Raw genomic sequence first — 26,738 nt, forward strand, 5'->3', positions numbered from 1 at the left:
GTCATACTATATTGATCCTTTTATTTGTATTTCTGTTGATGTACTTTTTCTTATGTACAAGGTAAGACAGGAGAAAATCTAATTACTATCGTTTTCTGCATTCTCCAAAACGCCATCTAGTTAAAAAGGATTCTATATGAACAGTAGGAGAGAATGGTTCAGACTTTAGAATTTTTATTACAGAACTGGGAAAGAGTACACAAGCGAACGGTCTGAAAAAGTTCCAAAAGAAAAGAAAAGGGTCTGCTTCTTCTTATGACAAGATCACTATATGACTTCAAAGTTCTTGTGTCGCTGCTCTTGATTCTGAACCCTAATAGATTTGACATGCCGTAACAAATCTCTCCGTATAATCACTCGAAGTACATTTTCAGTTTTTTTTTTAAAATAATATTCTTACATTCTTAACACAGTCACGTACATCTGCGTAATATCAATTCACTATTATCGTAGTTTCATCTGAAAATAAATTACCATACACTAATGTGTAACCAAAAATGCAAACCACCAATAGTAATTAATGTATGTATAATTTAGATTTATGATTTCACTTGTATTGTATGTGAAAACAAAGGGATGAAGACCGTCTCTAAGGACAAAACAGCATGTTCAAAGCAAAAGGAAAAAAACTCATACTATCTCAAAGAGAAATCAAACCGACGCAGCAACACAGCCAAACCCTTCACATGATTCGACAGGAAAGGTAAGCGCATCAACACACTCAACTTTTCCCCACACCTCACGTCCATTGCGTCTTGATTCTACAGAAATCTTGGCATACCAAATTGTGTTCCTTCGTTTGGTTAGAGACGGGTACCACATAACTAAAAGTTGGCCACCAAAGCCCACCAGTCCAAAGTCAATCCCAGTTTCCAAACCTCTTGTAGGATGCTTACGGAGTTTCTCCAAACCCTTGATCTCCCTCCACTCTATACTTTCATTCTCAAAGCCAGACCACATTAAGTTCCCTGAATCAGTGCAACCGTATGTTACATTCCCCATCTTAGCCCAAATATATACGGAATCTGTTGTGAAACTTGAATTCTCTCTTACAAGTTTCCATGTACCATTTTTCGGGTCGTAAGAGTATTCCTTCTCATCTGCGGCTACGTAAAGTTTCCCTTCGAACACGTTAACTATGTAACATTCATTATTATTATTGCGTAAGTTATTACGTAAGTCGTCTTCGTCAGCGCCAGGACCAGGAAAGGCTGTCCAAGACTCAGTTTTTACGTCAAATACCTCAATCCAGTTGGCATAGTACTTGTCAATATCACAACCTCCCATCACATATATTTTCTCGTCGAGTAAAACTGTCTCCGCATTCTCCCGTGCCACGATCATGTTAGGGGCATCACGCCATGTGTGACTCCGACAATCGAATATCCGAACAGAGGAAGATGGTTCCGGGTAGGGTCCACCACTTATGTAAATTTCCGGACCAACTGTCGTCGTGTAATATAGGTCGGGAAAAGAATTGGTAGAAGAGCGAGGTATAGGAACAACCGACATTACACTTGGGTCCCGCTTAAACCCAATTTTGCTTTTCAGTTTGGTTCTCTTTTTATTAGGTTCAAGGCTAAACCAGCTTGCACATGGATGATCGGGCAACTTTAACCAGACATAGACGCATGTTTCATCTGCTCCTACTTGAGATCGCGTCTTGTAGATCTCCATAGATGATAAGAGAGAGTGGAATCTCTTTGAGACGAGAGAGAGCAATGGGTACTTCCATCTGGAGACACGTGCAAGAATGTTTTCTATGATTTCGTCAGGTAGTGAAGAAAACATCGACGGTAGCTCAGGAACCGTCTTCTTCTTTTTGGTTGGTTCAACTTTGTGGGAGATCATGATCAGCCGAAGATACAGTATAGAGGCTGTGGAGAGGGAACATATGATATATATATATATATATAGGGTTAATAAACACGTTTAGGTCTTTACATAAGTTAACGCATGTAGAAAGAAAGACCTTTTGATATTTATTTATTTTGGTAAAATAAGACCTTTTGATATTCTTATTGGATTTTGTTTCTTTTTCGATTTTAGAAAGGTGGTCAATGATGTCAAAAAAAAAAAGGTGGTCAATTAATGGCATGTATATATTTCTATCAAATATAACTCATTCAAATATGGACTTTATTCTACATTGCCACACTTACTCCCATGTGTATTCTCTCTTGCCCCACTTCATAAAGGAAAGTATTCTCCATAGCCACACATGGAAAAAAACTATTCTATTTGCCACACCAAAATTCTACTTGCCCCACTTTTTTTTTTCATATTTCTCTTCTCCTTCTTACCCTTAATATTATATTAATATCTCATACCCACTATATTTTTTAAAATTAAAATCAAAATCAGACCCCACTTTCCTCTCTCCTCTCTCCTCTCTCTCTTCCCCCTTCCCACTATGTCGATCATCTCCCTCCAATTTTTTCCATAAATTCTCCCATAAAATCTCAAACCTAACAAGCGGTCCCCACACCAATCCACCTCTCTCCTTCTCACAGCTGTCGCCTCATGTCTTCTTTCTCCCATCTTGTTTTCTCTTCCCCAACCAGAAACGATTTTTTCTCATATTCTTAGCTCCATTGACGATTTTGAAGATTTTTTTGAAGGAAATTGGTACGTTTTTTTTCACGAAATTCTCATAATAATATACTACTTATGTTTTATGTATTATGTGAAACGAAAAATATCAACATCTTGCTGTAAAAATCGTGAGAGTTTTGAAAGAAAAATTAAAATAATGTTTGAAGAAGATTTTGTATTGTTCTCTATTTTTAACACGGTTTTGAAAGAAAAAAATATGAAAATTGTGTTAGACGATAATCTGGGTTGTGTAACACATTATTAGTTGATTAAAAAAACTTAAACTGATGAAAAACTAAAGTTTTAGGTAAAAATGAAAGTTTTAGGTATATTGTTATGAAAAGGGATGTTTAAGGGTAATTTTGTATATTTCTTCTTATTTTGCACTGTTTTAAACCATAATAATGCATTACAATAGTGGTAGACGATATTGTGGGTTGTATAACATCCTCTTGATCAATTATAAGTGTTAAATCGAAAAAAACAAAAATTTATAAGAACTACTAGAACGACTGGTATTACTAAAGTGAAAGTGTATTACTTGTATTACTTGTATTATTGTATCGACTATGTATCAAAGATCTTGGACAACTTAGATTCTTTAAATGGTTAACTAATCATAATTTTATTTTTTTCAGAGAATTCTATGGCTTCTCCTATTACAATCATATGTTTTGACAATGGAGAAAGTTACATCAAGGATGGGGCTGAGATTAAGTGGATCTTGGGAGAAGATCAAATCCACACTCTAGTGATGAAAACATCTGTGGAAGAGGTTACATATTCTGAATTGGTCGAGTATATATGCAGAAAGATTAAGGAAATGGAGATGGGATGGTGAAGATTAGTTACTTTCAATTGGTATTGTATTCAAACAAGCGTGAACTACTAGTACTGCTAGAACTACTATATGTAATATAGACTACTAGGAACTACTATGGCTCTAACTGGTGACCATTAAATTAGGAATATGAATGAGTAGGAAAGGAATGAATAGGAATAAAATCAATGGAATTAAAAGGAATATTTATTACTTTTGTTCCATATCAATTTTGATAAGAAATATTTTTGTTCTATGGTTCCTTAAAATTTAAGGAATGACAAGGAATCAGACGGAACAAAAATTCCCTATAAATGGTGTAATTTTTAAAGAATGAGTGGGAATGGATCATTCCCCTTGGTTCCTTATGTCACCAGTTAGAGCCTATGTATTACCCTGAACTACCAGAAAACTACTCCGTATTACTATTTGTTATGCATGTTTCTAAGAACCTTAATTTTCTTCTTATTATTTATTTTTAAAAGATGTATCTCGTAAATTACGTGATTATATGTCCATGCATGTGTTTATTTGTCAAAATAAACATAAAATACTCTTAAAATCTCAAGTTGTTAGAAAATTTCTCATTTTAATAGAAAACACCCTTATACTTCCTAGTTAATGTCTTGATAGGAAGGCCATCATGAGATGAATTTCAGAAAACACATATTTTCTGAAATTTTTTTCTGTCAATGTGTTAAATACAATCTAAAACTGTCTAAATATATTGGTATTACTAATTAATTTAGTTTAATGACGTTGTATTACTAAAAAATATTATAATTTGCAAAAATATTACTATGAAGAATGAAATATTACTACTACCTTGAGTATTACTAAGAGTAAAATAAATATCACTTTAATATTCAAACATGTTTATTTAATATTATCTTTTACACGTTTTAGACATGTATTTTTTTTTACAATGTGTTACACGTTTTAGACATGTGTCTTAAGTTTATTTTTTTTTATTTTCATGAAGTGTTGACAATGTTTTTGTCATAGTAATACCTAATAAACCTATTAGTACAAATTTTTTTCTTAGGATATGGGTTGCCTTGTCTTTAATTAAGCATGAAATTAAAAACTCAATGCTTACATATTTTTTATTTATACTTGTAAATGTTCATCATGAAATTAAAAATTCAAAGTTTACATATTTTTATTCATAATTTTATAATGTTTATCATAAAACTAAAAACCCAAAGTTGTACTCTTCCAAGATTCCAAATCTCCAACATGTTAGCTCTCTTCTGAGGCTTCAACATCTGTTCTCACGAACTCCAAAGTCTGCAGCAACAAAATAATCACTCAACAAAGTCAAAGAACACACTTATATATTCGCTATACAAACTCTTATGTTACTGAGTCACTAACAAACAACAATAGCATAACAGAAAACTAAGAGACTACATAGCAACTTAGCTTACCATCAATAGGTCTGACTAATTCTTTTAGCTTAACAAAATAGATAAAACTGATGTTTCTGAATGCTGTTTAAAAAGAACTAAGAGACCACATAGCAAACTTAGTCAGAAACTTCAAACTGCAGTCACACATTCAAATGAGACAGCAACAAGCTAGTAACAAAAAAAAAACTGAGAGAACACAATCTGTGTTACACAAGCCAAACACAACCATTCATGAGTCAGTGACACATTCACAAGTAATTCACAAGAAGTCAAGAACTTAAAACAGAGTATTTACCACATGTTAGCAGACAAAAGGCCATGACTTATGAGTGAAGGAAGGTCATTAAAGCTAAAATAATACAGGGGTTGCAACATATATTTAACAAGTCGTGACTTCGTGCAAACAGAAGAAAAAAAAGTCACTCACTATAAATAGACTGGAGAGTTATCAACTTATCATTCATCTCTTCGACAGAAGCGAGGATATCAGGTTGCTTGGGAGGTACAACAATTCTTCTGCTTCCTGCTAATGTTTTTTTAACTGATGCTGATCTTTCGCTTCTTTGATCAGATGACCTGAGAGAACCGGTTGGTGAATCCAAGCTCATGTTTGGGATCCAACCGCTGAGCCGTATCTGCTCAACCGGTTTTTAATCGGATCTTCTCAACCACAATCCTTTCAAACCCACAATAAAATCAATCAAAAATTGAAGAAAAATATACCTTTTTACACAGAAGAGCGAAAAGAGAAGATGGATTTGGGTTAGAAAAATTAAGAAATCAGAGAAAGAAAGGACAAGAGGGATTAAGGGAAGACCGGAGAAGAAGCGATGGATGCGGTGGACTTCATCATCTTCGTCGGTTCTAGGGTTTTCAGAGGAAGAGAAAAGTGGAGATTAGATTTCTGGGAAAAGAAGAAGTTGAGAACGACAGACTTTTTTTTTTTTTTTTTTTGTAACGGCGTTGAGAACGACAGACAAAGAGGGAAAAGATAGCAATGCGCGGGTCGTCCGAGTTATAGTGGATCGAATCAAATAGTTAGGTTGGATCTTGTAAATACTTGGTTTCAGTAAGGGCAATATCGATTTTCACCATGTTTTTATTAAAATATAATAAAATTTATAATATTTTTTATTGGTGGGTTAAATTAGAATGAAGATGGGAGTGAGTGTGGCAATCTAGAATAAAGTCCCTTCATAAATCATTTAATTTTCTTTTTCTTTTAAATACAGAAATATTAGTAAATACTAAACTACCCTTAACAATACTACAAAACTACAGTTAAACCTAATCTAATCCTCTAGCCTAATCAGAGTATTTCCTTCTCTCCTCTTCCACCTAGATTCACTACGTCCTTCTCCACATCTCTCCCTTTTTTTTTGCTGAAAATCCAAATTGATGAAATCACTTTGTCCTTTTTTCTTCTCGTTGTTCGAAATCATTCTGAAATCAAGTGCTATGAATCACACTTCTTACAGAAACCTTCGATTTCATCTATAACAGAAGCCTTCTATTCCATCTTCTTCATTCTAAAAAAATCTGGGTATCTTTTTCGTTCTTCTTCTCTTTCTTTTGAATTCTATGCTCATTTGTAATGTGGGTTCGAAAATAATGGATAGAAATATGTGTGTGGATGCTTAAATTCGTGAGATTGAATTAATGAGTGAATGTTTGAATTTTAACATATGTGTTTGGTAACCACTTGATATCTTTCGCTGATATCTTGTTATCTTTTTTTTTTATGTTTGTGTTTTATTGAACATATGTGATGAACGGATTCAGAAGATTCAGACTATCAAGATGATGGAAGGTATCTTCATTTGTGCTGCTCCTCACTGTCTCAGGTCTTTCCTCAAGAAACCTGACTTTGAATCCCATGTCCATCACCTCCACGCCTCCCTTTTACTACCCGATGCTCCTCTTGATAAAGAAGATGGCAACGACTCTGACCTTCAGACCACAAAGCACCAATCTTCTACTTCTTCTGACTCCACACTCATGAGAGGTCCCTTAAGATCCCACCAGCAGCAGCAGCCTCTTCCGTTACTACGCAGGTCACCTTCCTTGTCAAAGCCACTCTCTCGATTTGGGAGTTACCCTGCAGATAACAACGATAACTCTCGTCCTCCCGGTTTCGAAACCGCTAGTCCTAAACCGGGAATCCGGTTCCCTGACTACCCTCTACCTATGAATATGATGCAACCACCGCCCACCATGCCCATTCCCAACAATCGTTTGCCTCAGCAGTTTAGCTTTCCGCCTTATCCAACAACTGATGGATCGTCTCAGCAATTCTACAATGGTGCACCTTTTGAGATGACAAGACCTGAAGACAGAACAAGGTTCTGCGCTCGGGTATCAGCAGCAGCAGCAGCCTGTGCCAACGATGAATCTGAGTTTCCAAGGATCTTATCATCCTCAGTCCTCGTGGAATCCTGGTATGGAACCGCCTCAACATGTTAACATGGGTAGAGACGCTCAAGGTTTCGGGTGGCAACAAGACAACCGTGATGACTTTGGGCAGGAGTAGTAACTATTAAGACTTGTTTCAACTCTTCTTCTTCTTGTATGTACTGTTTAAAACTATTTGTCTGAAAGTTTCAAAAAGTGGCTCTCTAATGCTTCTATCTTTAGAACCAATGTCTCTCTTCTTGATCAGTGTGAATCTGATTTTGGGTTTTAAGGTTTTTGAAAATGCTATGTGTTGTATGATTGTCTTTGCATCAGGTTTGGACCAATATAGTATAAGGCAGTCTGAGTTTTAAGAAAACACATTTGTACTACTAGGTTTATTAGGTATTACTAAGACAAAAACATTTTCAATACTTTATTAAAAAAAAATGACATATGTCTAAAACGTGTAACACATTGTCGACATTTTGTAAAAAAAACCTATGACATATGTCTAAAACGTGTTGATAGACAAAAATGTTTGAATATTAAAATAATATTAATTTTACTCTTAGTAGTACTCAAGCTAGTAGTAATATTTCATTCTTCATAGTAATAATTTTGCAAATTACAACATTTTTTAGTAATACAACCTCAAGAAATTAAATTTAATAGTAATACCAATATGTTTAGACAATTATAAACTGTATATAACACATTGGCAGAAATTATGTATTTTCTGAAATTCAGCCTATTATGGCATTCCCATCAAGACATTAGTATGGAAGTAGAAGGATGTTTTATATGGAAATCAGAAAATTTCTACCAACTTGAGAATTTAAGAGTATTTTACGTCTAATTTGGCAAATAAACACATATATGAACATATTATCACGTAATATATGAGCTACATCTTCTAAAAATATATAATAAGCAAAAAATATAAACTTCTTAGAAATATGTATAACACATAGTAGTCTAAGGTAATACAAGATAGTACAAAGTAGTCCTAGTAGTGCTAGTAGTCCATGTACACATTTATATAAATAAAAATATAATATCAAATCTTCAAATTTATATAAAATAATGTATATCTTTCAGCTTCAATAAAAATGTAATTTTGATATTTTTCACAAGATTAAAATGATGTGAATGCATTCATGATCTTAATAAATACATCTATTTAATCAAAAGGTTGTAAGACAGATAAATTATTTATAAAACAAAAACAGTTTGTAAATAATGTTAAAGTTAAAATATAGTTAAATGAACATGAAGAATTTAATTTTGATAATTTTCAAAAATATTAAAAATAATCTGATGCATTCATGCTCCTAATAAATCCATCTATTTAATCAAAAGTTTTTAATACAAATAAATTATTTATAAAATTAAAGCATTTTTGTTTAATCATTGAAAGTTAAAATAGATATAACTGAATTGAAATCCTAAATGATAGATATCTCTATTTGTCTTACTCTTTCTGCAAATACTTGATATCTCCATTTGCCTTTATCTCATGCCTATACTTGATGTAACTTCCTCCATTGTCAACACATATGACTGTAATGGGAGAAGCCATATAATTCTCTGGAAAAAAATTATGATTAGTTAACCATTTAAAGAATCTAAGTTGTCTAAGATCTTTGGTACATAGTCGTTCCAGTAATACAAGTAATACACTTTCACTTTAGTGATACCAGTCGTTCCAGTAGTTCTTATAAATTTTTGCTTTTCTCGATTTAACACTTATAATTGATCAAGAGGGTGTTATACAACCCACAATATCGTCTATCACTATTGTAATGCATTATTATTGTTTAAAACAGTGCAAAATAAGAAGAAATATACAAAATTGCCCTTAAACATCTATTTTCATAACAATATACCTAAAACTTTCATTTTTACCTACAACTTTAGTTTTTTCATCAGTTTAAGGCTTTTTAATCAACTAATAATGTGTTACACAACCCAGATTATCGTCTAACACAATTTTCATATTTTTCTTCTTTCAAAACCGTGTTAAAAATAGAGAACAATACAAAATCTTCTTCAAACATTATTTTAATTTTTCTTTCAAAACTCTCACGATTTTTACAGCGAAATGTTGCTATTTTTCGTTTCACATAATACATAAAAAATAAGTAGTATATTATTATGAGAATTTCGTGGAAAAAAAACGTATCAATTTCCTTAAAAAAACCTTCAAAATCGTCAATGGAGTTAAGAATATGAGAAAAAATTGTTTCTGGTTAAGGAAGAGGAACAAGATGGGAGAAAGGAGATGACAGCTGTGGGAAGGAGAGAGGTGGATTGGTGTGGGGACCGCCATGATTGAATTTTGGAGGGAGGTTGACGTAATGGAGAGGGAAGAGAGAGAGGAGAGAGGAAAATGAGATCTGATTTTGATTTTAATTTTAAAAAATAAAATGGATATAAGATATTAATATAATATTAAGGGTAAGAAGGAGAAGAGAAATATGAGGAAAAAAAAGTGTGGCAATTAGAATTTTGGTGTGGCAAAAAGAATAGTATTTTTGAAGCTGTGCAATGGAGAATACTATCCTTCAAATATCCATCTCTTTTTTTCATATTTGTCACGTTTATTTAATAATATTATATCACGCTAACCGAAAGTAACATATTATAAAGTGGATAGGACAAAAAAGAAGAACAAAAAAAAAAAAAAAAAGTTGGAAGATATGATACCAGAGTCACATTTATGTTTCATTTGCACGTTTAATAGCTACATCTAATTCACTTGAAATCAACATGTGAAAAAACTCTCACATATAGCATTGGTTAGAAACAAAGATTCATGTGAACAGGGGTATATATGGATATGACAAATCGTGATAGACGGCGTAATTATTTAACAAGTGGAAGGAGAAAAGAAGAAGAGGAGAGATAATTATATCAAACATGGGACTCACTCACTTAGACAGACTCCTCTAAAACTAGACTAGAGAGCAAAACAAAGTCTGCCCATTTGCTTAATAAAAACATCTCTATACATTTGCTACTAAACAGGGGGTATGTTAGAGAAGGAGAAACCTTGGTATCCTTTGTAAGCATAATACGCGATCCGAGTGTAGTAAAACCCTGGGATGAACAGAAGACACCCGAGGACGATGAAGAAAATCCCTGCTTTCACCCAAAAATATCAAACAATGAGAATCAAATATTCATTTACCTGAGAGCTCATCTCCCAAAATCAAAACAATCTTAGCTGATGAGAGAGAGAGAGAGAGCCGCCTATACATAATCAGAGGAACAAAAAAAAAAGCCTCTTGTATTCATCCAAATCCACTCTAGATCTCAAGAGCGCACAATGCTAAAAATAAAAACAAATCACACACACCTTAGCTAAGTAACCAAAGAGCAGTTACAATCTAATCTATCATCTTTCATCACCTAGGATTCTTCTCAAATCTAAATACTTACTAAAACAATCTGAGCTGGAAAAAACTGATTATTTCTTTCTAACTCTTTCTCTCAAACTAGGATTCCGCTAAGAACAAATGAACCTAAGAGGACCACAAGCATTGAACAGCAGCAGAGCTACACAGAAGGTAACGAAAATCGCTAACCGTGGCCTCGATCGCCGCCGACTCGATTGTACGCCATGAAGAAGCCGGAGACGATTCCTAAGGCTCCGAACACGAGGAGAGCCACCGCGAGTGCGATCTCCTTTACCGGCGGTCGGTTATTGACGGTGTATGAGGTCTCGAACATCATGTCCTCGTCTGATATCGAGAACGCGTGGTCCACGTACGCCATTTGCCCACAGCTCCGTGGATCGAGAGATCAATCAATGGTGAAACGAAACGATATAGAAAGAAACCAGAATCACTGTGAATCAATCGGCGTCTAAAGACCAGAAGATTCCAAAGCTCGAGAAGTTTTACAATATAATGAGTCTCTCTTCTCTTCTCTTGTGATGGAGACGGATCGAAGAAGTTCGGTGCAATTTCATTTATCGTGGAAATTCGTGCCGGATCTGTTATTTAAATGCAAACTACGCGTCGTTTTGCTTAATTTTGTTTTCGAAAAGAAAACAACACAACGTGCGATAAATTTTGTAAAAAATAATAGAAAAAACAATAATTCACACTGAGCAAGCTCACAACGCACCAAAGTGAAACCGTGTATAGATAATGCATAGATAATGCTCACTAACGTATTGCAAATTCAAGCGACTCAATCAGTGTTCGGCGTTGTTTGGGTTTTCGGTTCGGGTCGGTTTGGTTTATTCGATTTTCAGATTATTCGGATTAAGATATTTAGGAATTATATATTTTTTGAATCAGTTCGGTTCGAATAATATAGGATTTGGGTCGGGTTTCTATTTCTTATAATCCGAAGTGGAACCGTACTATAAATAATTCGAGTTTAAAGGTAAAAACTCCGGAAAATTCGAATTAAACGCAAAAAACCGAAAAATATTAGAGTAATTTAGGTAGTTCATGTTTTTCTGGAAAATTTTATTTATAAATTATATTTTATATATATTAAAACTAAAAGTAAGTAATATTTTGAATATATTCAAACTATTCGAGTATCCGTTCGATTTTCAGTCTGCGCCGGTTTGGTTAGTAAAATTATTTTTTTCTCTCAAAACGGCAGAACGTTCGCGTTTAGCTTTCACGAAATCCGATCAAGGATAATATCATCCGAGTATCCAAACAGAGCAGACTCTTCACTCAGTGCTTAGAGTAGATAGATCCAACGTGAGGAATCGGATCCCAGTAAACGCCTCCGAGAACCGGATCCGCCATGTCAGAAACCTCCGTCGAATCCTCAATCGACCCTCTCTTCCACCTCCTCCGCACCGTCCCATTCTCCTTCCTCCGACCCCCTCGTCTCCGCCTCAAGCTCCCAACCTTCACACTCCCATCTCCCATGACCGTCTTCTCCCTCATCCTCCTCACCTACTTCCTCGTCATCTCCGGGTTCATCTACGACGTCATCGTCGAGCCTCCGGGCATCGGATCGACCCAGGATCCGGTCACGGGGGCGATTCGCCCCGTCGTGTTCATGTCGGGTCGGGTCAACGGGCAGTACATAATCGAGGGGCTCTCGTCGGGGTTCATGTTCGTGATGGGCGGGGTCGGGATCGTGATGCTGGATCTGGCGTTTGATAAGAATCGAGCTAAGAGTGTGAAGGCGTCTTATGCCAAGGCGGGTGTTTCGTCGATTGTGATTGGTTATGTGATGAGTATGTTGTTTATTAGGATTAAGATCCCTGGTTATCTCCATTAGGGTCATATACATCGCTTTATTAAACCAGACTCTAAATGTTAGCATTTGATATTATCAATCTCATCGTTTGAATTTTTGTGTTGGTAAACAAATAAAAGTAGAGATTTTGTTATATTTGTATAATTTTAATTAAATGATTTACAATAACAAGTTTGAAATGTGAATGCCGATTATATACATACTCTTTTATACATTTAGTGATGACTTAAGTAAATGGTTGATAGATAGAATGAATGTTCTTTATTATTATCATCTGCTGAAATATGTTCTTGGAGAGAAGATAGACCGAGGTGAGATACCAGGGAACCTGTTGGAAGCCAAGATATCAATGGGACGGTACTCAGGCATGATGAGACCTTCTCTCTCTTCCCTAGTCCAAGCCCTTGATCTCCCATTGAACGTTCCATACTTGACCAGTTTACGGAAACCCCACGACTTCTTCTTCGGCGATGTGTTCACAAGTCTACCGTTCATCTTCTGGCTCAGATACTCTCTCACCGCCTGCAAGCTCTGCTCCACGACCTCTATAGGTGGTGACACGATCGGGTTACCCTCCGCGCTCAGCTTCCTCAGCCGCCTCATGCAGCCGATGGACTCAGGCAAGACCGTGATCTTGTTGTAGCTGATGTCTAGCTCGAGGAGGTTCATGAGGAGACCGATGGAAGATGGGAGTGCGGTGAGGTACTGGAAGTTCTGACTGACGTTGAGGATCTCGAGGTTGATGAGGTTCTCGAGGTCATCAGGGAGGATCATAAGGCAGTTGAGACGAGCGTCTAGGACACGTAGGGAAGTGAGGTAGGTGATGGAGGTTGGTAGGCTGATGAGCTTGTTGGAGTTGACGCAGAGCTTCCTCAGATTGGTTAGTTCTAACCCGATGGAGTCTGGTAATCTAACCAGCTCGTTGAAGTTTGCGTTTAGTTCTTCTAGTGACCTGGAAAGAATACAGAGGAATCAATCATATACTCAGAGATTAGAGTTTGATGATGTGAATCTTTTGAGGGGTGTACCTGCAATTTTGAATAGTTTTGGGGAGGTAAACGAGAAAGTTGCCAGAGACATTAAGGATCTTGAGCTTAGAGAGACAGCCAATGGAGTTTGGAAGAGCTTTGATCTGGTTTGAGTGAATATCTAATGCTACCAAGTTGAGTAATCTCGCTGTTAGAGATTCTGGTATTTTCTGTTATCATTCACAAAACAAAAACATTAGAAACCAATATGATTGTTTATGTAATTATGTGTACGTGTGGACAATATTATACCTCGATATGATTGTTGGAGAGATCAAGCTTGCAAATGATTCCCAAATTAAGGGAAGGATTTGGAAGCGATTGTAGTGACATGCCACTCAAATTCACATCCTCTAGTCTCTCTTCCTCATTGCTGTCAGTATTGTTTGATGGTGACATTGGTGATGACGATGGTGATATGGTTGATGATAGTGGTGACGGGCTCAAGTCCATCATCATCATGTGATCATGGAGTTGTTGATACTGATATGCCTCTTCGCATATCATCTTTAATAGATGTGTAATGTATGTATGTGTTTATAATTTTCTTAGTTTTTTCTAGAGGAAGAGATGATAATATGATGATTTGATGTTGAATGAGAGTGATTCTTCTGCATGCTTTATAATGGCAACACAAATGATTTTGTATGGAGGAGAAACTTTGGTGGGCTTTTGAGGAAATGAATAGTTTTCGGAAATTTAGTTACTTGAGAGATCAATGAAATAAAAGATGGTGATTAACTAATGAAGGAGAGAGAGTTATGCGTTACCAAGTTTTTTTTACTTCACATAAAAATGGTCAGCTCTCAGCTTACCTTCATAAGTAACAAAAAATCATTTTAATTTAATTACCACTGTTCGAATCAGTAATATTTATTTCTTTTTATAACCAGCTTTATTTCCATTATTATGATGAGTTCGGTTACTTTAGTAACTTTTTACCATATAGTCTTGTGTGAAAAAATTGAGAAAGCAAATACTAACAAGATTCTGTTTTCTCAGTCTTTCTACATTTAAACCAATGAGAATATCGCAAATAAGTAATGAGATTAGACATGTAAAATTCAATAAATTAAAATATTCTCAGTTTAATTTTAATATAATATTTATTAATTTAAAGAATTTATCATATACTAGATTAGCAAGTCAAACTGTAAAAAAAAAACTAATTAATATATTTCTCAGTTTTAATGGTAAAACAATTAAAATTTTGAGTAACATTTCAGACCGCGGTAGTAGAATCAATCAGACCGGACCGGTCGAGTTATTTTAAAAAGAGTTTAGTAACTTGGTTGTGTCCGAAAATTTTAACGACCATTCGGAATGAAACAGAGCATGGCGGTGATGACGATGATGGCCACGATAACGCCAGAGTTTCTATCATCAACTCTGATATCCACGACCACCAATGGATACCTCAAAACCCGTTTTGATTTCGGTTTCTCAGTCTCTCAATTTGACCGTCAGAGAAGACGAAAATGTCTCCTCCACCCGACTCTGTTCTGTACAACCTCTTCGAGCAGCGGCAGAGTCTCCGGTGCTGCTTCAAGTATCATCAGTAACCTCGTGGAGGAGTTTGATCCGGAGATTCCGGTAGAGAGAGCGTCGACTCCTCCGAGCTCGTGGTACACTGATCATCAGTTCCACCGTTATGAGCTCCATCGAGTCTTCTATGGAGGAGGATGGCAAGCAGTAGGTTCGTAAAAGATTCACACTAGACATGTTTCATCGAGTGTTAAGTGTTAGCAGTTTCTTAAAGGTTCTTACTTTACTATTTGTTTCTTCGCAGGATACTCTGATCAGATTAAGGATAATCGCCACTTTTTCACCGGGAGGTAACCTAAGATCAAAGGTTCTTACTTTTGCTATTAGTTCTTGTTGATTTCTTACTGGTGGCAGGCTTGGGGAGGTGGAGTTTGTGGTGTGCAGAGATGATGATGGAAAGATTCATGCTTTCCATAACGTATGCTCTCACCATGCCTCTATCTTGGCTTCTGGGTGTGGGAAAAAGTCTTGCTTTGTTTGCCCTTATCACGTAAAGCTAAAGCTTCTTTAGTCACAACAGTCTTTAAAATTAGTATTATTTTTTTTACTCATGTTATCTCATTTCTTTGTGGCAGGGATGGACATATACCTTAAATGGATCACTTGTCAAAGCTACTAGAATGACTGGGATAGAGAACTTCGCTTTGAATGTATGTATGTTGCTTTGAATATATATATACGGTTCCCCCTTTTTTTATTACAAAAGACAAGATAGGATTTGATGTTGACTGTTTGGGGGGGGGAATAGGAAATGGGACTCAAACCTCTAAGAGTGGCTGTATGGGGACCTTTTGTTCTCCTCAAGGTGGTGAACCATGCCACATCATCAAAGAAGGAAGAAGATGTTGAGAGTGATGGATCAGTGGTGGTAGCATCTGAATGGCTAGGTTCTTCTGTAGGGAGGTTGAGCGAAGGTGGAGTTGATGATTCCACGCTTGGTTTCATATGTAGACGTGAATACACTATTGATTGTAACTGGAAGGTGAAATCTTGTTCTGAGTACTCATTCTCCTTTAACAAGAGCTCAGAAGATTGATGATGTCATTGCCAAATGTTTTTTTGCAGGTGTTTTGTGATAATTATTTAGATGGTGGCTATCATGTACCTTACGCACATAAAGGTTTAATGTCAGGCCTAGACCTCGATACCTATTCTACAACGGTTATATCCACACACCCAAACTCTAGTCTCTAGTTAGTTGCAATTGTTAATAAGATGAGGCTTTGTGTGTTCAAGATATCAGTTATTCGAAAGGGTTAGTATCCAAGCATGTGGAGGAGGTGGTGGTGGATCCAAGGCTGGTGAAGATGGCTTCGATAGGCTTGGTTCTCAAGCTCTCTACGCTTTCGTCTACCCTAATTTCATGATTAATAGGTACAAAACAGACGTCAAAGTTTTGATCTTCACATCTTCTAGTGGACTTGACTCACTCTGGAATGGACTATGATGTTGTAAAGGTATGGACCATGGATGGACACGAATCTAGTGATACCTTTAGGACCAAGGAAATGCAAAGTTGTCTTCGACTATTTTCTTGATCCTTCTTTAAAGGTAAAAAAAAAAGAACAATATGCCTAGCCTGGCCCTGTATAGGAGGACTCTTTTGTAATTTTTTTAAAAAATTTTGGTTTTAGGATGATGAAGCTTTCATCAAGAGAAGTCTTGAAGAGAGCGAGAGAGTTCAGGTACCAGAATAAAATGATTATCTTGTTATACTGAAACATAAAGTTTTTTTTTATGTTTTGGAGATTTTGAGTTTATGGTTTTGGTGAATCAGATGGAAGATGTTGTGTTGTGTGAGAATGTTCAAAGGGGTCTTGAGTCTCCAGCTTATGACAAAGGAAGATATGCTCTTGTGGAGAAAGCAATGCACCATTTCCACTGTCTGCTACATCAGAATCTCAAACTGTGAAACTCTTGTATATATATATGTTTTTAATGTATATATATGATACCAATGCATGCAAATCTACACTTGTACCATATATGTTTATATGTATGTGAATATTCTACATTTATACTCCCTTTGCACTGAGGGCATATAGTGAAGCCTCTTTCCAGTGCCGTCTCAAAAACTATTTTATGCCTTGTACAGAAAATATAATTAAATTTTCATACTTTAATTTATATCTGTCCTAAATTTTTCATAGTTCCAACTATATGCAGCAGTTAGTTGTGAACACTATGTTTGATTTATTTATATGGGAATTTTAAATGAGACCAAATAAAGTCCTCCAATTTTCTAACTTTGGACTAGCATCAGGACAGTCTCGAGACTTCGAATAAAAAAAAGTGATGGTCTGTTAATTACTCAGCCATATTGAAATTTATATCAGCTACTAAAGATCGATTTACTTTGGACACATTGTCAGCTAGTTTACTTTCATCTCAAATTTTTGAACATTTAAGGTAACAGTAATAGCAACTAAACAAAAATAGGTGATATTTTGCATTTTGTTTTATGCACTTAAACGATACTAAAGCGTTTGACAAAAAAAAAAAAAAAAAACGATACTAAAGCATCTTGCGAAAGTAATTCGAGAGAGAGAGTATAAAATGTATTCACAGGTCGGGATACCACTAAAATCCACTTCTGGTTCTTTTTTTTAGCCGTCTTCTCGTTCCAAACTAATCATTAACCTGAAAAAGTTAACAAAACATATAAAAGACTTTAGTAACGAGAATTATAGCTTCTCTAAACGCATCTATGGTTTTGGCAAAAGTAACTTTACGTGCCTGATGAATTCCTTCTCCACCGGTTTATTCTGAAGTATTGGCTGACCGGCGTTTCTGGAACCGGTATGCATTTTCCGATCACCGCCAATGGCCAACTGGTTAAATATAAAAACGCAAAACAGGAAGTATCTGGTGAGTTTATGAACATGAATAACACCTTAGACAAAGTTAACAAAACAAACCTGATGGAACCTATCCCGATAGAGATGAGCCACATCTCCCAGTCAAGCTTCGTCGTTGAGGCAAATGTTCCAAGGAACTCCACGATGACTACCTATTAAACAGTTACGTATGTCTCAGATGAATATATTGAATAAGTAAATGAATGAATTTACCCTGCAGGAACATGAGAGAGGGAGGATTAATACCTGGAGCACAATGGTGATACAGATGATGCCAACAAAGAGGTGATTACGAAGAACTCCTTGGAAAATGTTGAATTCATCTGGCTTTCGTGCGTTGAACTCGTTGAAGATCTAACCAAAAATTAATTATAATTAAGTTTGTTTTCTGATGTGTCCAAGCTTTTTTCTTAATACAGAGGAGGAGTCAGTGTCTATCTTTTTACCTGGCAGATCACAAATGCATTGAAGATGACTGTATTCTTCACTCTCTCGGCGTTGGGCTTATGATCCAGTTGAAGGATACTTATTCCACGGAAATTGAGGACTAACAAGACTGTCACTTGGTACATCGCCTAATCATATGCAAAAAAACAATTTGAGCAGCAGATAAGGTTATAGATAATGTGATCTTTAAACAAGTGAAGGAAAGAAGAAGAAGATAACTTACTTGTACAAACAAGTTCCTCCACATGATATTTGTGATGAGAGGTTCTCTGTAAACAAGAGATAGATACGTAAATGGTAAGAGGAATTGAGATTACTCGGACTTCATACATGCTCAAACTCAAGTCGTACCTTCTGCCAACAGGATCTCGATCCATCAAGTGATCGGTTGGTGGTTCGGTGGCTAAAGCAAGAGCCCCAAGAGTATCCATTATAAGATTGACCCAGAGGAGCTACAAAGATAGGGGAGACCAGTCTTTACTAACAGTGAATGCTTTTGTGCAGATGAGACCGAATAAATTTAATATATCGAACCTGTACTGCAGTTAGAGGAACATCACCCGAGGATATGGCAGCCACGACATTAATGACAAGAGCTGCGACATTAACGGTAAGCTGAAACTGAATGAACTTTTGGATATTGGCATAGACAGACCGACCCCAACGGACAACCTAGAGGAATCACACCATTACCAAAATGAATATCCAACTCACGATAACTATAAAGATCATAAAACCCCCAAAGGATACCAACCTTCACAACGGATTCGAAGTTGTCATCCAAGATAATGATGTCTGACTTTTCCTTTGCAACTTCAGTGCCTTGGATACCCATAGAGAGACCTATATCTGCCTGAAATTCAGGGGACGAGAGAATGTTTGATCCTCAATATTAATAGTGTTCTTTCAAGGTTACACATACGAGGTCTGTTTAAATATATTGATTGAACCTCGTGCAGTGCAGGAGCATCATTGGTTCCATCACCAGTCACAGCCACGACATGTCCCTTTCTCTTCAGCGATTGCACAAGAAGAAGTTTGTCATTGGGTGATGATCTACCCATTACCTTCAAGTTTAGAAACAATGTCATCAGGTACCGTTAATAACTAACTGCCTTCGATCACAACCTAAATCGTAAGGCTCTTACAGATATCTCTTCACAAATCCTATCTCTTTCATCTTCTGAATACGATCGGAATACTTTTCCTTCAATCAGATTAGGCTCACTAGCATCTGAGTCTGAAGCTAATATACCGCACTCCAGTGCAATGGCTTTGGCAGTTTGAATGTTATCACCAGTCACCATTCGAACCTGAGGCCAATAGTGGAAATTAGAATACACGCTTATGAAAAACAGAGCAGTCTAGAAAATAAACAAAATATAAATGGAAACTCTCAGGGAAAGAAGCATATTGGATATCAACGGACCTTGACTCCAGCTTGTTGACATAGTAGAACTGAATTTTTGACACCTGGGCGACATGGATCCTACAATGTACGAAAAGTTGCAATAAGTAATGCTTCTTAGTATTAACCAACCAACATGGTCTACAGAATCACACGAGAGAGTATCACAAGAATTTTCTAAGTACTGCTTACCTTAATACCAACAATAGCCAACAGTACAAGATCATCCTCAGGTAATACCCATCTAGAAAGTTGATCTTCATCAGTTGGAATCTTGTCCGCTTCAAAATTTCTGAAGGCAATTGCAACACAACGGAGACTCCTTGCAGCCATATCATTGATAGCATCTTTTAACTCGGCCATCTGAAACAACAAGAATTGATTCAGAGGAAAAAACAAGTATTATATCAAAACTCTCGTTACCAAATTTGGCACTGATTTTGGATACAAAGGTTTCATAGCATACAAAGAAAAAACAAATAGAAAATAGTTTTGACTCGGACTTGCAGTAAGCAAACGGTTTTAAATCAAGACAGTTTTACGACAAATTATGATGAAGAGACTCAGTAATCAACCTTATCGCTACTCATATCTACAAGACTCTCATTCTCATCCATATAGTGTGTGCAGGAACCCAAAACAATTTCAGCAGCGCCTTTCCAGTGAACATGGACACTCGAATCTGGCTGAAACTGAATTTAAAAGTTCATTAGGATGCTGATTAACAAGGGGAAAACATCCACAAACGAGAAATCTTTTTTAAAAATAGCAAAGGATGTTGAGAATATAGAAACACAGTACTGATTTCACTGCTACGCCTCCACGTTTCTGCTCTGAGTTGAATGGGAAAAACTGTACAGCAGAAGATTCAGACCTAACGGCATCGAAATTCATGCCTAACTGCAGAGCTCAAAAAAAAATATCGAAGGATTAGTTCTCCGCACATTAATATAAACTAGAACCAGGGAGATCTAGCGGGAAAGTAAACCTTTATCGCCCAATTGAGAATTGCTCTTTCTGTTGGCGATCCAGAAACCTGAATCTCACCACTCTGTTTTCACCAAGCACATATACACAATTAAATTAAATCAACTAAGGTAGTACCAAATGGAAAATCAGTTAAATTCCCAAAGAATTTATCCTACTTCAGAACGAAACACACTGCCAGTTGTATTATGAGCAACTCCCTCAACAAGTATAGATGTAAAAGTAGGTGGCAGTTTGGAACTACTGTCCGGAGAATCCATCTTTTGAAGCCCAGTATAACACTCAACAACAGTCATCTGCGAAAATAGAAAGTATTTTGTTAGGCACACGATTCAAGTAGCAGAAGCTTAGCAAAGAAAGTGCGTACCAAAACTGTAACTTGAAAGACTTTATATTTGCTTATTGTTAGTGTGTTAGCAAATAAAAAAGAAGGAAGAGCACTAAGATTCACCTCATTTAAGGTCAAAGTTCCCGTCTTATCGCTGCAAATTGTTGTTGCAGAGCCCATGGTCTCACAGGCGGAAAGCCTGCGCACCTGAAATTAAACTTCGTATAAGCTGCCAATATCATTCCCTATATGGATTTGTAATCGAGTCCCAAAATAACAAGATACATACCAAAGCTTTATCTGCCATCATCTTTCTCATGGAATAGGCAAGACTGCCAGTAAGAAGTAGAAAAGATCAGTCGCGAAAGACAAACTCGTTATAGTGAATTTTACAGCATAACCATCAATTTCTATTAATTTGAGTGACCATGTAATTAAGAGGCCAAAGCATATATAGAAGATTAGACTTACGTCAAGGTAACAGCCAAAGGTAGCCCTTCAGGTACTGCCACTACAACGATTGTAACCTACAATATTCAACAGGTTGAGCTGAATGAACAAGAAGCTGAAAATGTATTAGACATGCTGATTTCTTCTAAGAAACACTTACTGCAACAGTGATGATTTCAACAAGATCATCTAGCACGTGATCAAATTTTGTTTGTCCTCCAACAAACTGTGGGGCTCCATATGCATCCTCCGTGTGACCAGTAAAGTAGCTGCAGAGAACAAAGATTTTCGTTCAATGACCAGTGACATTTACTCCACGTGGTTCTTAGTTGTCAGAAATAAATTTTTAACGCACCGAACGACAAGGACAAATAATACAACGCCAGCAACTGTAAGCCCCACAATTCCGATAAATGTTGCAACACCATTCAAGCGTACCTGAAGGAAGCAAAGTATGTATGAATATTGAGCAACAAAAACCAGAAAAATATGAACAGATAAAAGGTTGTTACTCACCTGCAATGGTGTTTCTCCACCATTGTCTTCTGAGACGCTAGCCATTAGTAAACCCCATTCAGTGTTGACCCCTACCCCAGTAACCTGAGTTTTGAAGATAAATTTTAGAAAATTCAGAAAAACTAGTCTTATCAGAAGTTTTGAAACCTCCGAGTCGAGTTTTCTCATTAAAAACATGTTTTGCTGCAGAGAATATCCAACTAAAGAAACAGTTAAAAATCTCTCCAATTTTTCTTTAGAAAGACAACAGTTGCTCTGTCACAGAAAGTAAAAGTTAGTGTTCGTGAAGTCTTACCAACATTGTGCCATGGCCATCTGCAACTTTACAACCAGACATTAGAAATGGATTCTTAGTAGAGTTTTTCTGAACCTGCGAGAAACAGATTGCTCAGATACATGAAATGCAAAGATGGCATCGTTGCAAAATGCATAGGCAGAGCGTAAATCATACAATTTTGCTTTCCCCCGTCATGCTGGACTCATCAACCGCAAGAGAATGGCCAGCAACTAAAACTCCATCAGCAGGTACCTAAGGAAATTATTTTCAAATTTTATCTATACTGAAATTCGAAATAGAGCTACTGCATTGATAAATTCGTGCAACTTGCCTGATCACCAATATTGAGAGGTATGATATCGCCTACCACAATGTCATAAATTGAAATCTCAACTCTTCTCCCACCGCGGGTAACCTAAGCATGTGCACGATGTACTTCCAAAAATTAAACCAGCAAAAATGATATCATCCATTAGGTTCATGATCATCCAAGCTCTCACCTCTAGACGTATATTCCTTTTCTCCTCATTTAAGTTCTGAAATTGTAGAGATTGGCGATAATCACTGGTAGCTGCCAAGGGAAAATGTATAGAAATTAGTATAATACATGCAGAAATCACATATATGAGTGAAATCGGGTTCAGTAAGAATATCAATACCTGTCACCACAATGACAAGAAGAACGGCAAAAGCAATGCTGATGCCATCGTACCATCCCTTTTCGATACCCTAAGAAGGCAGCAAAAGAGATACCGAAAGCTCAGGAAAAATTAAGAAAACTATAAAACTTTGGATAATGGAGATAAAACAACTTTCTACCCTCGTAGAGCAAAGGATGAGTACAAAATAGTCAATAGCTTCAGTGTATGTAAGACAGAAAAAATTGTTTTATATTCCTGGAAAGTCTTGTTTTCTAATAATTCGTCAACTATTATAAAACTGTCACTTAGAAAAGGACCAAATTTTTCAAGGCATGCGCTGAGAATATATAATGTACCAGTTCCTAAACTGAATACCTCGGTCTTTATTCCCAATCCCAAAGAAGCAGCTGCTGCCACAATCAGTATGATCAAAGTAAGATCTTGAGAAGCTTCCCATACAAACCTCTGTTACACATGAGTAAACAAAAAAAAAAGAATTAGAGACTAATTAACTGGAATAGCCCCACAGCTTGAAGCGGAAAAATCTCAGCCTATTGGAAGCTCCTAAAAAGGCAAATATTTAAAGTATTAATACCCAGAAACTCCTCCCTTTCTTCTGGGGGTATGTGTTTGATCCAAAAGCAGATTTCCTTTTCGATATGTCATCATCATCCCCATGTATACCTTTCTCCAAGTTAGTTTTCAACAGGCCAGATAAACCTTTGACCTAATGAAATAAAACAGAGAATAAACATACATGAATAAGTTTTATGGCTGGGAAATAAGTGCCGCTTAATAAATCAGCTAAAGCAAAGACAAACCCCTCCAAGTTCTTGTAGAGCTCCTATATTTTGATCTCTTGATATCGATACAATTTGCTCCTGTCCAATACCAAAATCACCACCGACAGGAGAGGGAGGCGAACTTGTAATTCCTAAAAAAGAAATAAACATCAGCCAACTACACACTACAAAAGGTATAAAATGGTAATCACTAAATCCCTATGAACAAATACATGCTTCACATAATGAAACTGAAAGAAAATTACCATTCACGCGGCTAGCAGCTGCTTTAAAAAGGTGTGCAGCCTAAAGGAAGCAAACATCATTTGATTAGAAACCGCCAAAGAGTTTACTTACATACAAGTAAAAATTAACTAGCAAAAAGCTTATGTATATATACTCTAATAGCTTGGGCATGCGCTCTCATCTTCCTCAGCATCCGTTTCTTATCTTCTTCCCTTTTCAAATCCAGAGTATAACGAAACCGACGAGACGCATTAAGAACAAGCGCCGCTTGCTACAACACACCCCAAATAATGTTAGGATTACAAAAACAAATGCATCCTAACAGAATCAAAAACAAATGCTACTCTCACCCTCCAACGGCGCAGACGCTCAACGGGAGCATTCTTAGTACTGGTAATGTCGAAGGGACTATCTTCTTCGTACTCAGTGAAGCTGCTAGTTCCAGCCTCCACGTCCTTGTCTTCCCCTCGCGGAGAGTTACTGAACTGTCCTTGTCCACTCATGGCTTTAACGTCGCAGGAGAGATAACACCTGTTGATTATTAAACCAATTACGCTCTTCTTTTAAGCTAAGGGGGAAGAAGAAGAAGAAAAAAAAACGTAACTGACACAATTCAAAATTAGAAACAGTTCTTTCGCCTTGTGCGTTCTCTCGTCTTTAACAGTGAGATCTATAAATCCAAAACCTCACTACCAAATGCGATTCGGAGATTTACAGATTTAACAAATCTCGTTTCTGAACAAACTCTTCGCAACTCGTTACTCACCAGCAGCACCGATACACGAAAGGAAACGAAACTTCCGAAACGGAGGAACAATTCGAAAATCACAGGAACTAGGATTATTTTCCAGGAAATTCGAAATTCAAATCGAGGAGGAGAATCTGATTCAGTGAAACAAGGAACAGTCCAACAAACGTGCAGGATAACATCGTGAATCGCGCCAGGAGCGAATCGGAATAAACAAACACACACAAGGAAAGAGAAAAATCTAAGAAGAAAGAGTAAAATATAAGTTTTCTATGCAGCTTTTACCTGGATTTATCGGCGGAAGGGGGAGAAATGGAGAGGAGTTTCTCAGCAACTTCCCTTTTGTTCTTCTGATTCTCTGCTAAACTGATTTTTCCCGTCGCTTTTTCGAGAAGAGAAAAAAGAAAAAAAAAACGGAGGGAGAAACTTCCTGGAAGTAGCGTTGGACTGGTCAGTGGTCACTCGGGTCCTCGTGATACTATTTAATTTTTTTTTAAACAATAATAAAGTTATATTCCTTTATTTCCATTTATTAGGTAATTTATGGTGCCATGCTCTTCCTTTTCTACTCAAATTTAAAATGTAAAGAACAGTTTCGTTCACGACTAAAATCGGTTTAACTATATGTTTAGAATTTAGTTACCAGAAATGAGTATTAACATTATTATATAAACTAAAGTGAGCACTAGCAGGGCTGTTGAAATTTTCTTAGAAAGTACTATTGCTAAGCTAAGCTTAGCTACCGAATCGCATTAAGCACGCTGTTTCTGTATAGTTGATTACGTTTGAAAAGGCTTGTTGTATATTTGGTTTTGGATTGGTGTACTGCCTTTAACTAACAAAAGTTGTTCTACTATAGATAACAACTTTGTGAATATAAGAAAAGGCATGATAATAGCATTTTTCAGTGCCGGCTTAGGTTTTGATTGGTTGAGCATTAGCATTAGCATTATATACCAGATTATCCAATCAACATTTGTTAGAAAAGCATCTAGAAAAACATTTACTAAATGCTAATGCTCTCAAAGTGCTCTTTAGCAAATGCTCTCATATGAAGCTTTTGGAAAAGCATTTACATTTACAATTTATAAATTTAAGAAATAAATATAATTAGTTCATTTATTTGATTTAGTAATATCATAAAATTACTTTTATATCTAGAAAATGAAACTTTGATTTATAAAATAAATTTACAATATAAATATTTTTTTTAAATAGTATTTCACATTTAAATGCAAAATATTATTTTTAAGAATAGATATTTTAAATGTAAATTTTATTTTTTAAAATAAAAATTTCAATATAAACATAATTTTTGAAATTAATAAATAAAATAAATTAATTATATCTCTTTTATATATTAATATATAAAATAAAAAGATATATATAATGATAATTTATTTATTTTGTTTAATAATATTCAAATTATTTATATCCAAAAATAAGTTTATAATTTATTTATTTTATTTAATAATATTAAAAATTATTTTATATCCAAAAATAAATTTATATTTTTAAGAAAAAATATATTTTTAAATAATGATATTTCACATTTAAATTTTAATTTAATTTATGTTATTAATTGAGATTCATTATTTTTAATAACAAATATATTATTAATATATATATTATAATTTAATATATATAATTTTAAAATCAATATATTATATACTAAATTTTATTAAAAAAAATTGTATACTGCTACTGCTCTACCAATCATCTCATTAAAAATTTTAATAAGAGCATACAGCTTCTGCAGCATACTGCTTCTACAGTATACTCCTACTGCTTCTTCATCAGCTGTACCAATCGAGACCTAGGTGGAGCGAGAGTCGTCTAATTCCGTATCTCCCCGTTTTTAATAATTAAGAGTTCAAATTTATAAATAATATTATGCCAAACACTAATAATATTTAAAAATAACCTTATAAATTTATAAAAAGTTACTTATGATATTTAAAAAAAAATATTATTACAAACTGTAAATAAATTAAACTTAAGTTTTCATTTTTGTTTGT

At 35.7% G+C, this 26,738-nt stretch overlaps 6 protein-coding genes and 1 pseudogene across 7 annotated transcripts; 3 read left to right on the forward strand and 4 right to left on the reverse strand.

Annotated features, from left to right (window-relative positions):
• Nucleotides 1-66: 66 nt before the first annotated feature.
• On the reverse strand, nt 67-2,030 carry LOC130511473 (F-box/kelch-repeat protein At5g39560-like). The gene has a single exon (XM_057008487.1). It carries the CDS (start codon nt 1,849-1,851, stop codon nt 652-654), a length of 1,200 nt encoding a protein of 399 aa, XP_056864467.1. The 5' UTR covers nt 1,852-2,030; the 3' UTR covers nt 67-651.
• A 4,552-nt stretch (nt 2,031-6,582) lies between these two features.
• On the forward strand, nt 6,583-7,357 carry LOC130510446 (E3 ubiquitin-protein ligase HAKAI homolog; annotated as a pseudogene).
• Nucleotides 7,358-9,979: 2,622 nt separating this feature from the next.
• Nucleotides 9,980-11,173, reverse strand: LOC108852492 (uncharacterized). The gene is made up of 2 exons (XM_018625996.2): nt 10,809-11,173; nt 9,980-10,362 (listed from the first exon to the last, which is right to left on the reverse strand). Exons 1-2 carry the CDS (start codon nt 10,996-10,998, stop codon nt 10,241-10,243), a joined length of 312 nt encoding a protein of 103 aa, XP_018481498.1. The 5' UTR covers nt 10,999-11,173; the 3' UTR covers nt 9,980-10,240.
• Nucleotides 11,174-11,913: 740 nt separating this feature from the next.
• On the forward strand, nt 11,914-12,594 carry LOC108853814 (uncharacterized). Its single transcript, XM_057006996.1, has one exon. It carries the CDS (start codon nt 11,995-11,997, stop codon nt 12,478-12,480), a length of 486 nt encoding a protein of 161 aa, XP_056862976.1. The 5' UTR covers nt 11,914-11,994; the 3' UTR covers nt 12,481-12,594.
• On the reverse strand, nt 12,579-14,318 carry LOC108853813 (plant intracellular Ras-group-related LRR protein 7). The gene is made up of 3 exons (XM_018627256.2): nt 13,740-14,318; nt 13,488-13,657; nt 12,579-13,411 (listed from the first exon to the last, which is right to left on the reverse strand). The coding sequence occupies exons 1-3, from the start codon at nt 13,992-13,994 to the stop codon at nt 12,730-12,732; spliced, it is 1,107 nt and encodes a 368-aa protein (XP_018482758.1). The 5' UTR covers nt 13,995-14,318; the 3' UTR covers nt 12,579-12,729.
• Nucleotides 14,319-14,785: 467 nt separating this feature from the next.
• LOC108852731 (choline monooxygenase, chloroplastic) lies at nt 14,786-17,110 on the forward strand. Its single transcript, XM_018626223.2, has 10 exons — nt 14,786-15,183; nt 15,277-15,322; nt 15,387-15,522; nt 15,608-15,682; nt 15,781-16,014; nt 16,098-16,193; nt 16,276-16,406; nt 16,490-16,583; nt 16,667-16,717; nt 16,810-17,110. Exons 1-10 carry the CDS (start codon nt 14,811-14,813, stop codon nt 16,942-16,944), a joined length of 1,371 nt encoding a protein of 456 aa, XP_018481725.1. The 5' UTR covers nt 14,786-14,810; the 3' UTR covers nt 16,945-17,110.
• Nucleotides 17,111-17,455: 345 nt separating this feature from the next.
• Nucleotides 17,456-25,164, reverse strand: LOC108855737 (calcium-transporting ATPase 10, plasma membrane-type). Of its 2 annotated transcripts, none has more exons than XM_018629623.2 (35): nt 25,006-25,164; nt 24,323-24,503; nt 24,127-24,243; nt 23,993-24,032; nt 23,766-23,878; nt 23,540-23,671; nt 23,320-23,409; nt 22,963-23,032; nt 22,804-22,874; nt 22,635-22,718; nt 22,478-22,555; nt 22,322-22,396; nt 22,027-22,110; nt 21,866-21,948; nt 21,671-21,779; nt 21,532-21,587; nt 21,350-21,392; nt 21,184-21,267; nt 20,891-21,028; nt 20,734-20,796; nt 20,547-20,645; nt 20,321-20,431; nt 19,938-20,108; nt 19,767-19,826; nt 19,486-19,650; nt 19,288-19,404; nt 19,092-19,190; nt 18,872-19,009; nt 18,689-18,789; nt 18,561-18,606; nt 18,337-18,465; nt 18,137-18,244; nt 17,951-18,042; nt 17,769-17,863; nt 17,456-17,672 (listed from the first exon to the last, which is right to left on the reverse strand). In XM_018629623.2, the coding sequence occupies exons 2-35, from the start codon at nt 24,473-24,475 to the stop codon at nt 17,668-17,670; spliced, it is 3,219 nt and encodes a 1,072-aa protein (XP_018485125.1). In that variant the 5' UTR covers nt 24,476-24,503; nt 25,006-25,164; the 3' UTR covers nt 17,456-17,667. The 2 variants fall into 2 exon arrangements, with proteins under 2 accessions (XP_018485125.1, XP_018485124.1); XM_018629622.2 differs by having other exon boundaries at nt 20,321-20,437.
• Nucleotides 25,165-26,738: the final 1,574 nt, after the last annotated feature.

This window comes from Raphanus sativus, chromosome 4, assembly GCF_000801105.2.
Source record: "Raphanus sativus cultivar WK10039 chromosome 4, ASM80110v3, whole genome shotgun sequence".
Taxonomy (NCBI): Eukaryota; Viridiplantae; Streptophyta; class Magnoliopsida; order Brassicales; family Brassicaceae; genus Raphanus; species Raphanus sativus.

Bases quoted from the DNA above. Each gene is read 5' to 3' on its own strand.
- LOC130511473 (XM_057008487.1), bottom strand. From the start codon at position 1,851: ATGATCTCCCACAAAGTTGAACCAACCAAAAAGAAGAAGACGGTTCCT.
- LOC108852492 (XM_018625996.2), bottom strand. From the start codon at position 10,998: ATGGCGTACGTGGACCACGCGTTCTCGATATCAGACGAGGACATGATG. The intron at 10,363-10,808 runs GTTAGCGATTTT...GGGTGAAAGCAG, and splicing joins CGGCGGCGATCGAGGCCACG to GGATTTTCTTCATCGTCCTC.
- LOC108853814 (XM_057006996.1), top strand. From the start codon at position 11,995: ATGTCAGAAACCTCCGTCGAATCCTCAATCGACCCTCTCTTCCACCTC.
- LOC108853813 (XM_018627256.2), bottom strand. From the start codon at position 13,994: ATGATATGCGAAGAGGCATATCAGTATCAACAACTCCATGATCACATG. The intron at 13,658-13,739 runs GTATAATATTGT...GAATGATAACAG, and splicing joins TCTCCAACAATCATATCGAG to AAAATACCAGAATCTCTAAC. The intron at 13,412-13,487 runs GTACACCCCTCA...TATTCTTTCCAG, and splicing joins AAAACTATTCAAAATTGCAG to GTCACTAGAAGAACTAAACG.
- LOC108852731 (XM_018626223.2), top strand. From the start codon at position 14,811: ATGAAACAGAGCATGGCGGTGATGACGATGATGGCCACGATAACGCCA. The intron at 15,323-15,386 runs GTAACCTAAGAT...TACTGGTGGCAG, and splicing joins CGCCACTTTTTCACCGGGAG to GCTTGGGGAGGTGGAGTTTG. The intron at 16,584-16,666 runs GTAAAAAAAAAA...TTTTGGTTTTAG, and splicing joins TTCTTGATCCTTCTTTAAAG to GATGATGAAGCTTTCATCAA.
- LOC108855737 (XM_018629622.2), bottom strand. From the start codon at position 24,475: ATGAGTGGACAAGGACAGTTCAGTAACTCTCCGCGAGGGGAAGACAAG. The intron at 20,438-20,546 runs GTACTGTGTTTC...TTTTAAATTCAG, and splicing joins GAGGCGTAGCAGTGAAATCA to TTTCAGCCAGATTCGAGTGT. The intron at 18,466-18,560 runs GTAAGTTATCTT...GCATATGATTAG, and splicing joins GGAGGAACTTGTTTGTACAA to GCGATGTACCAAGTGACAGT.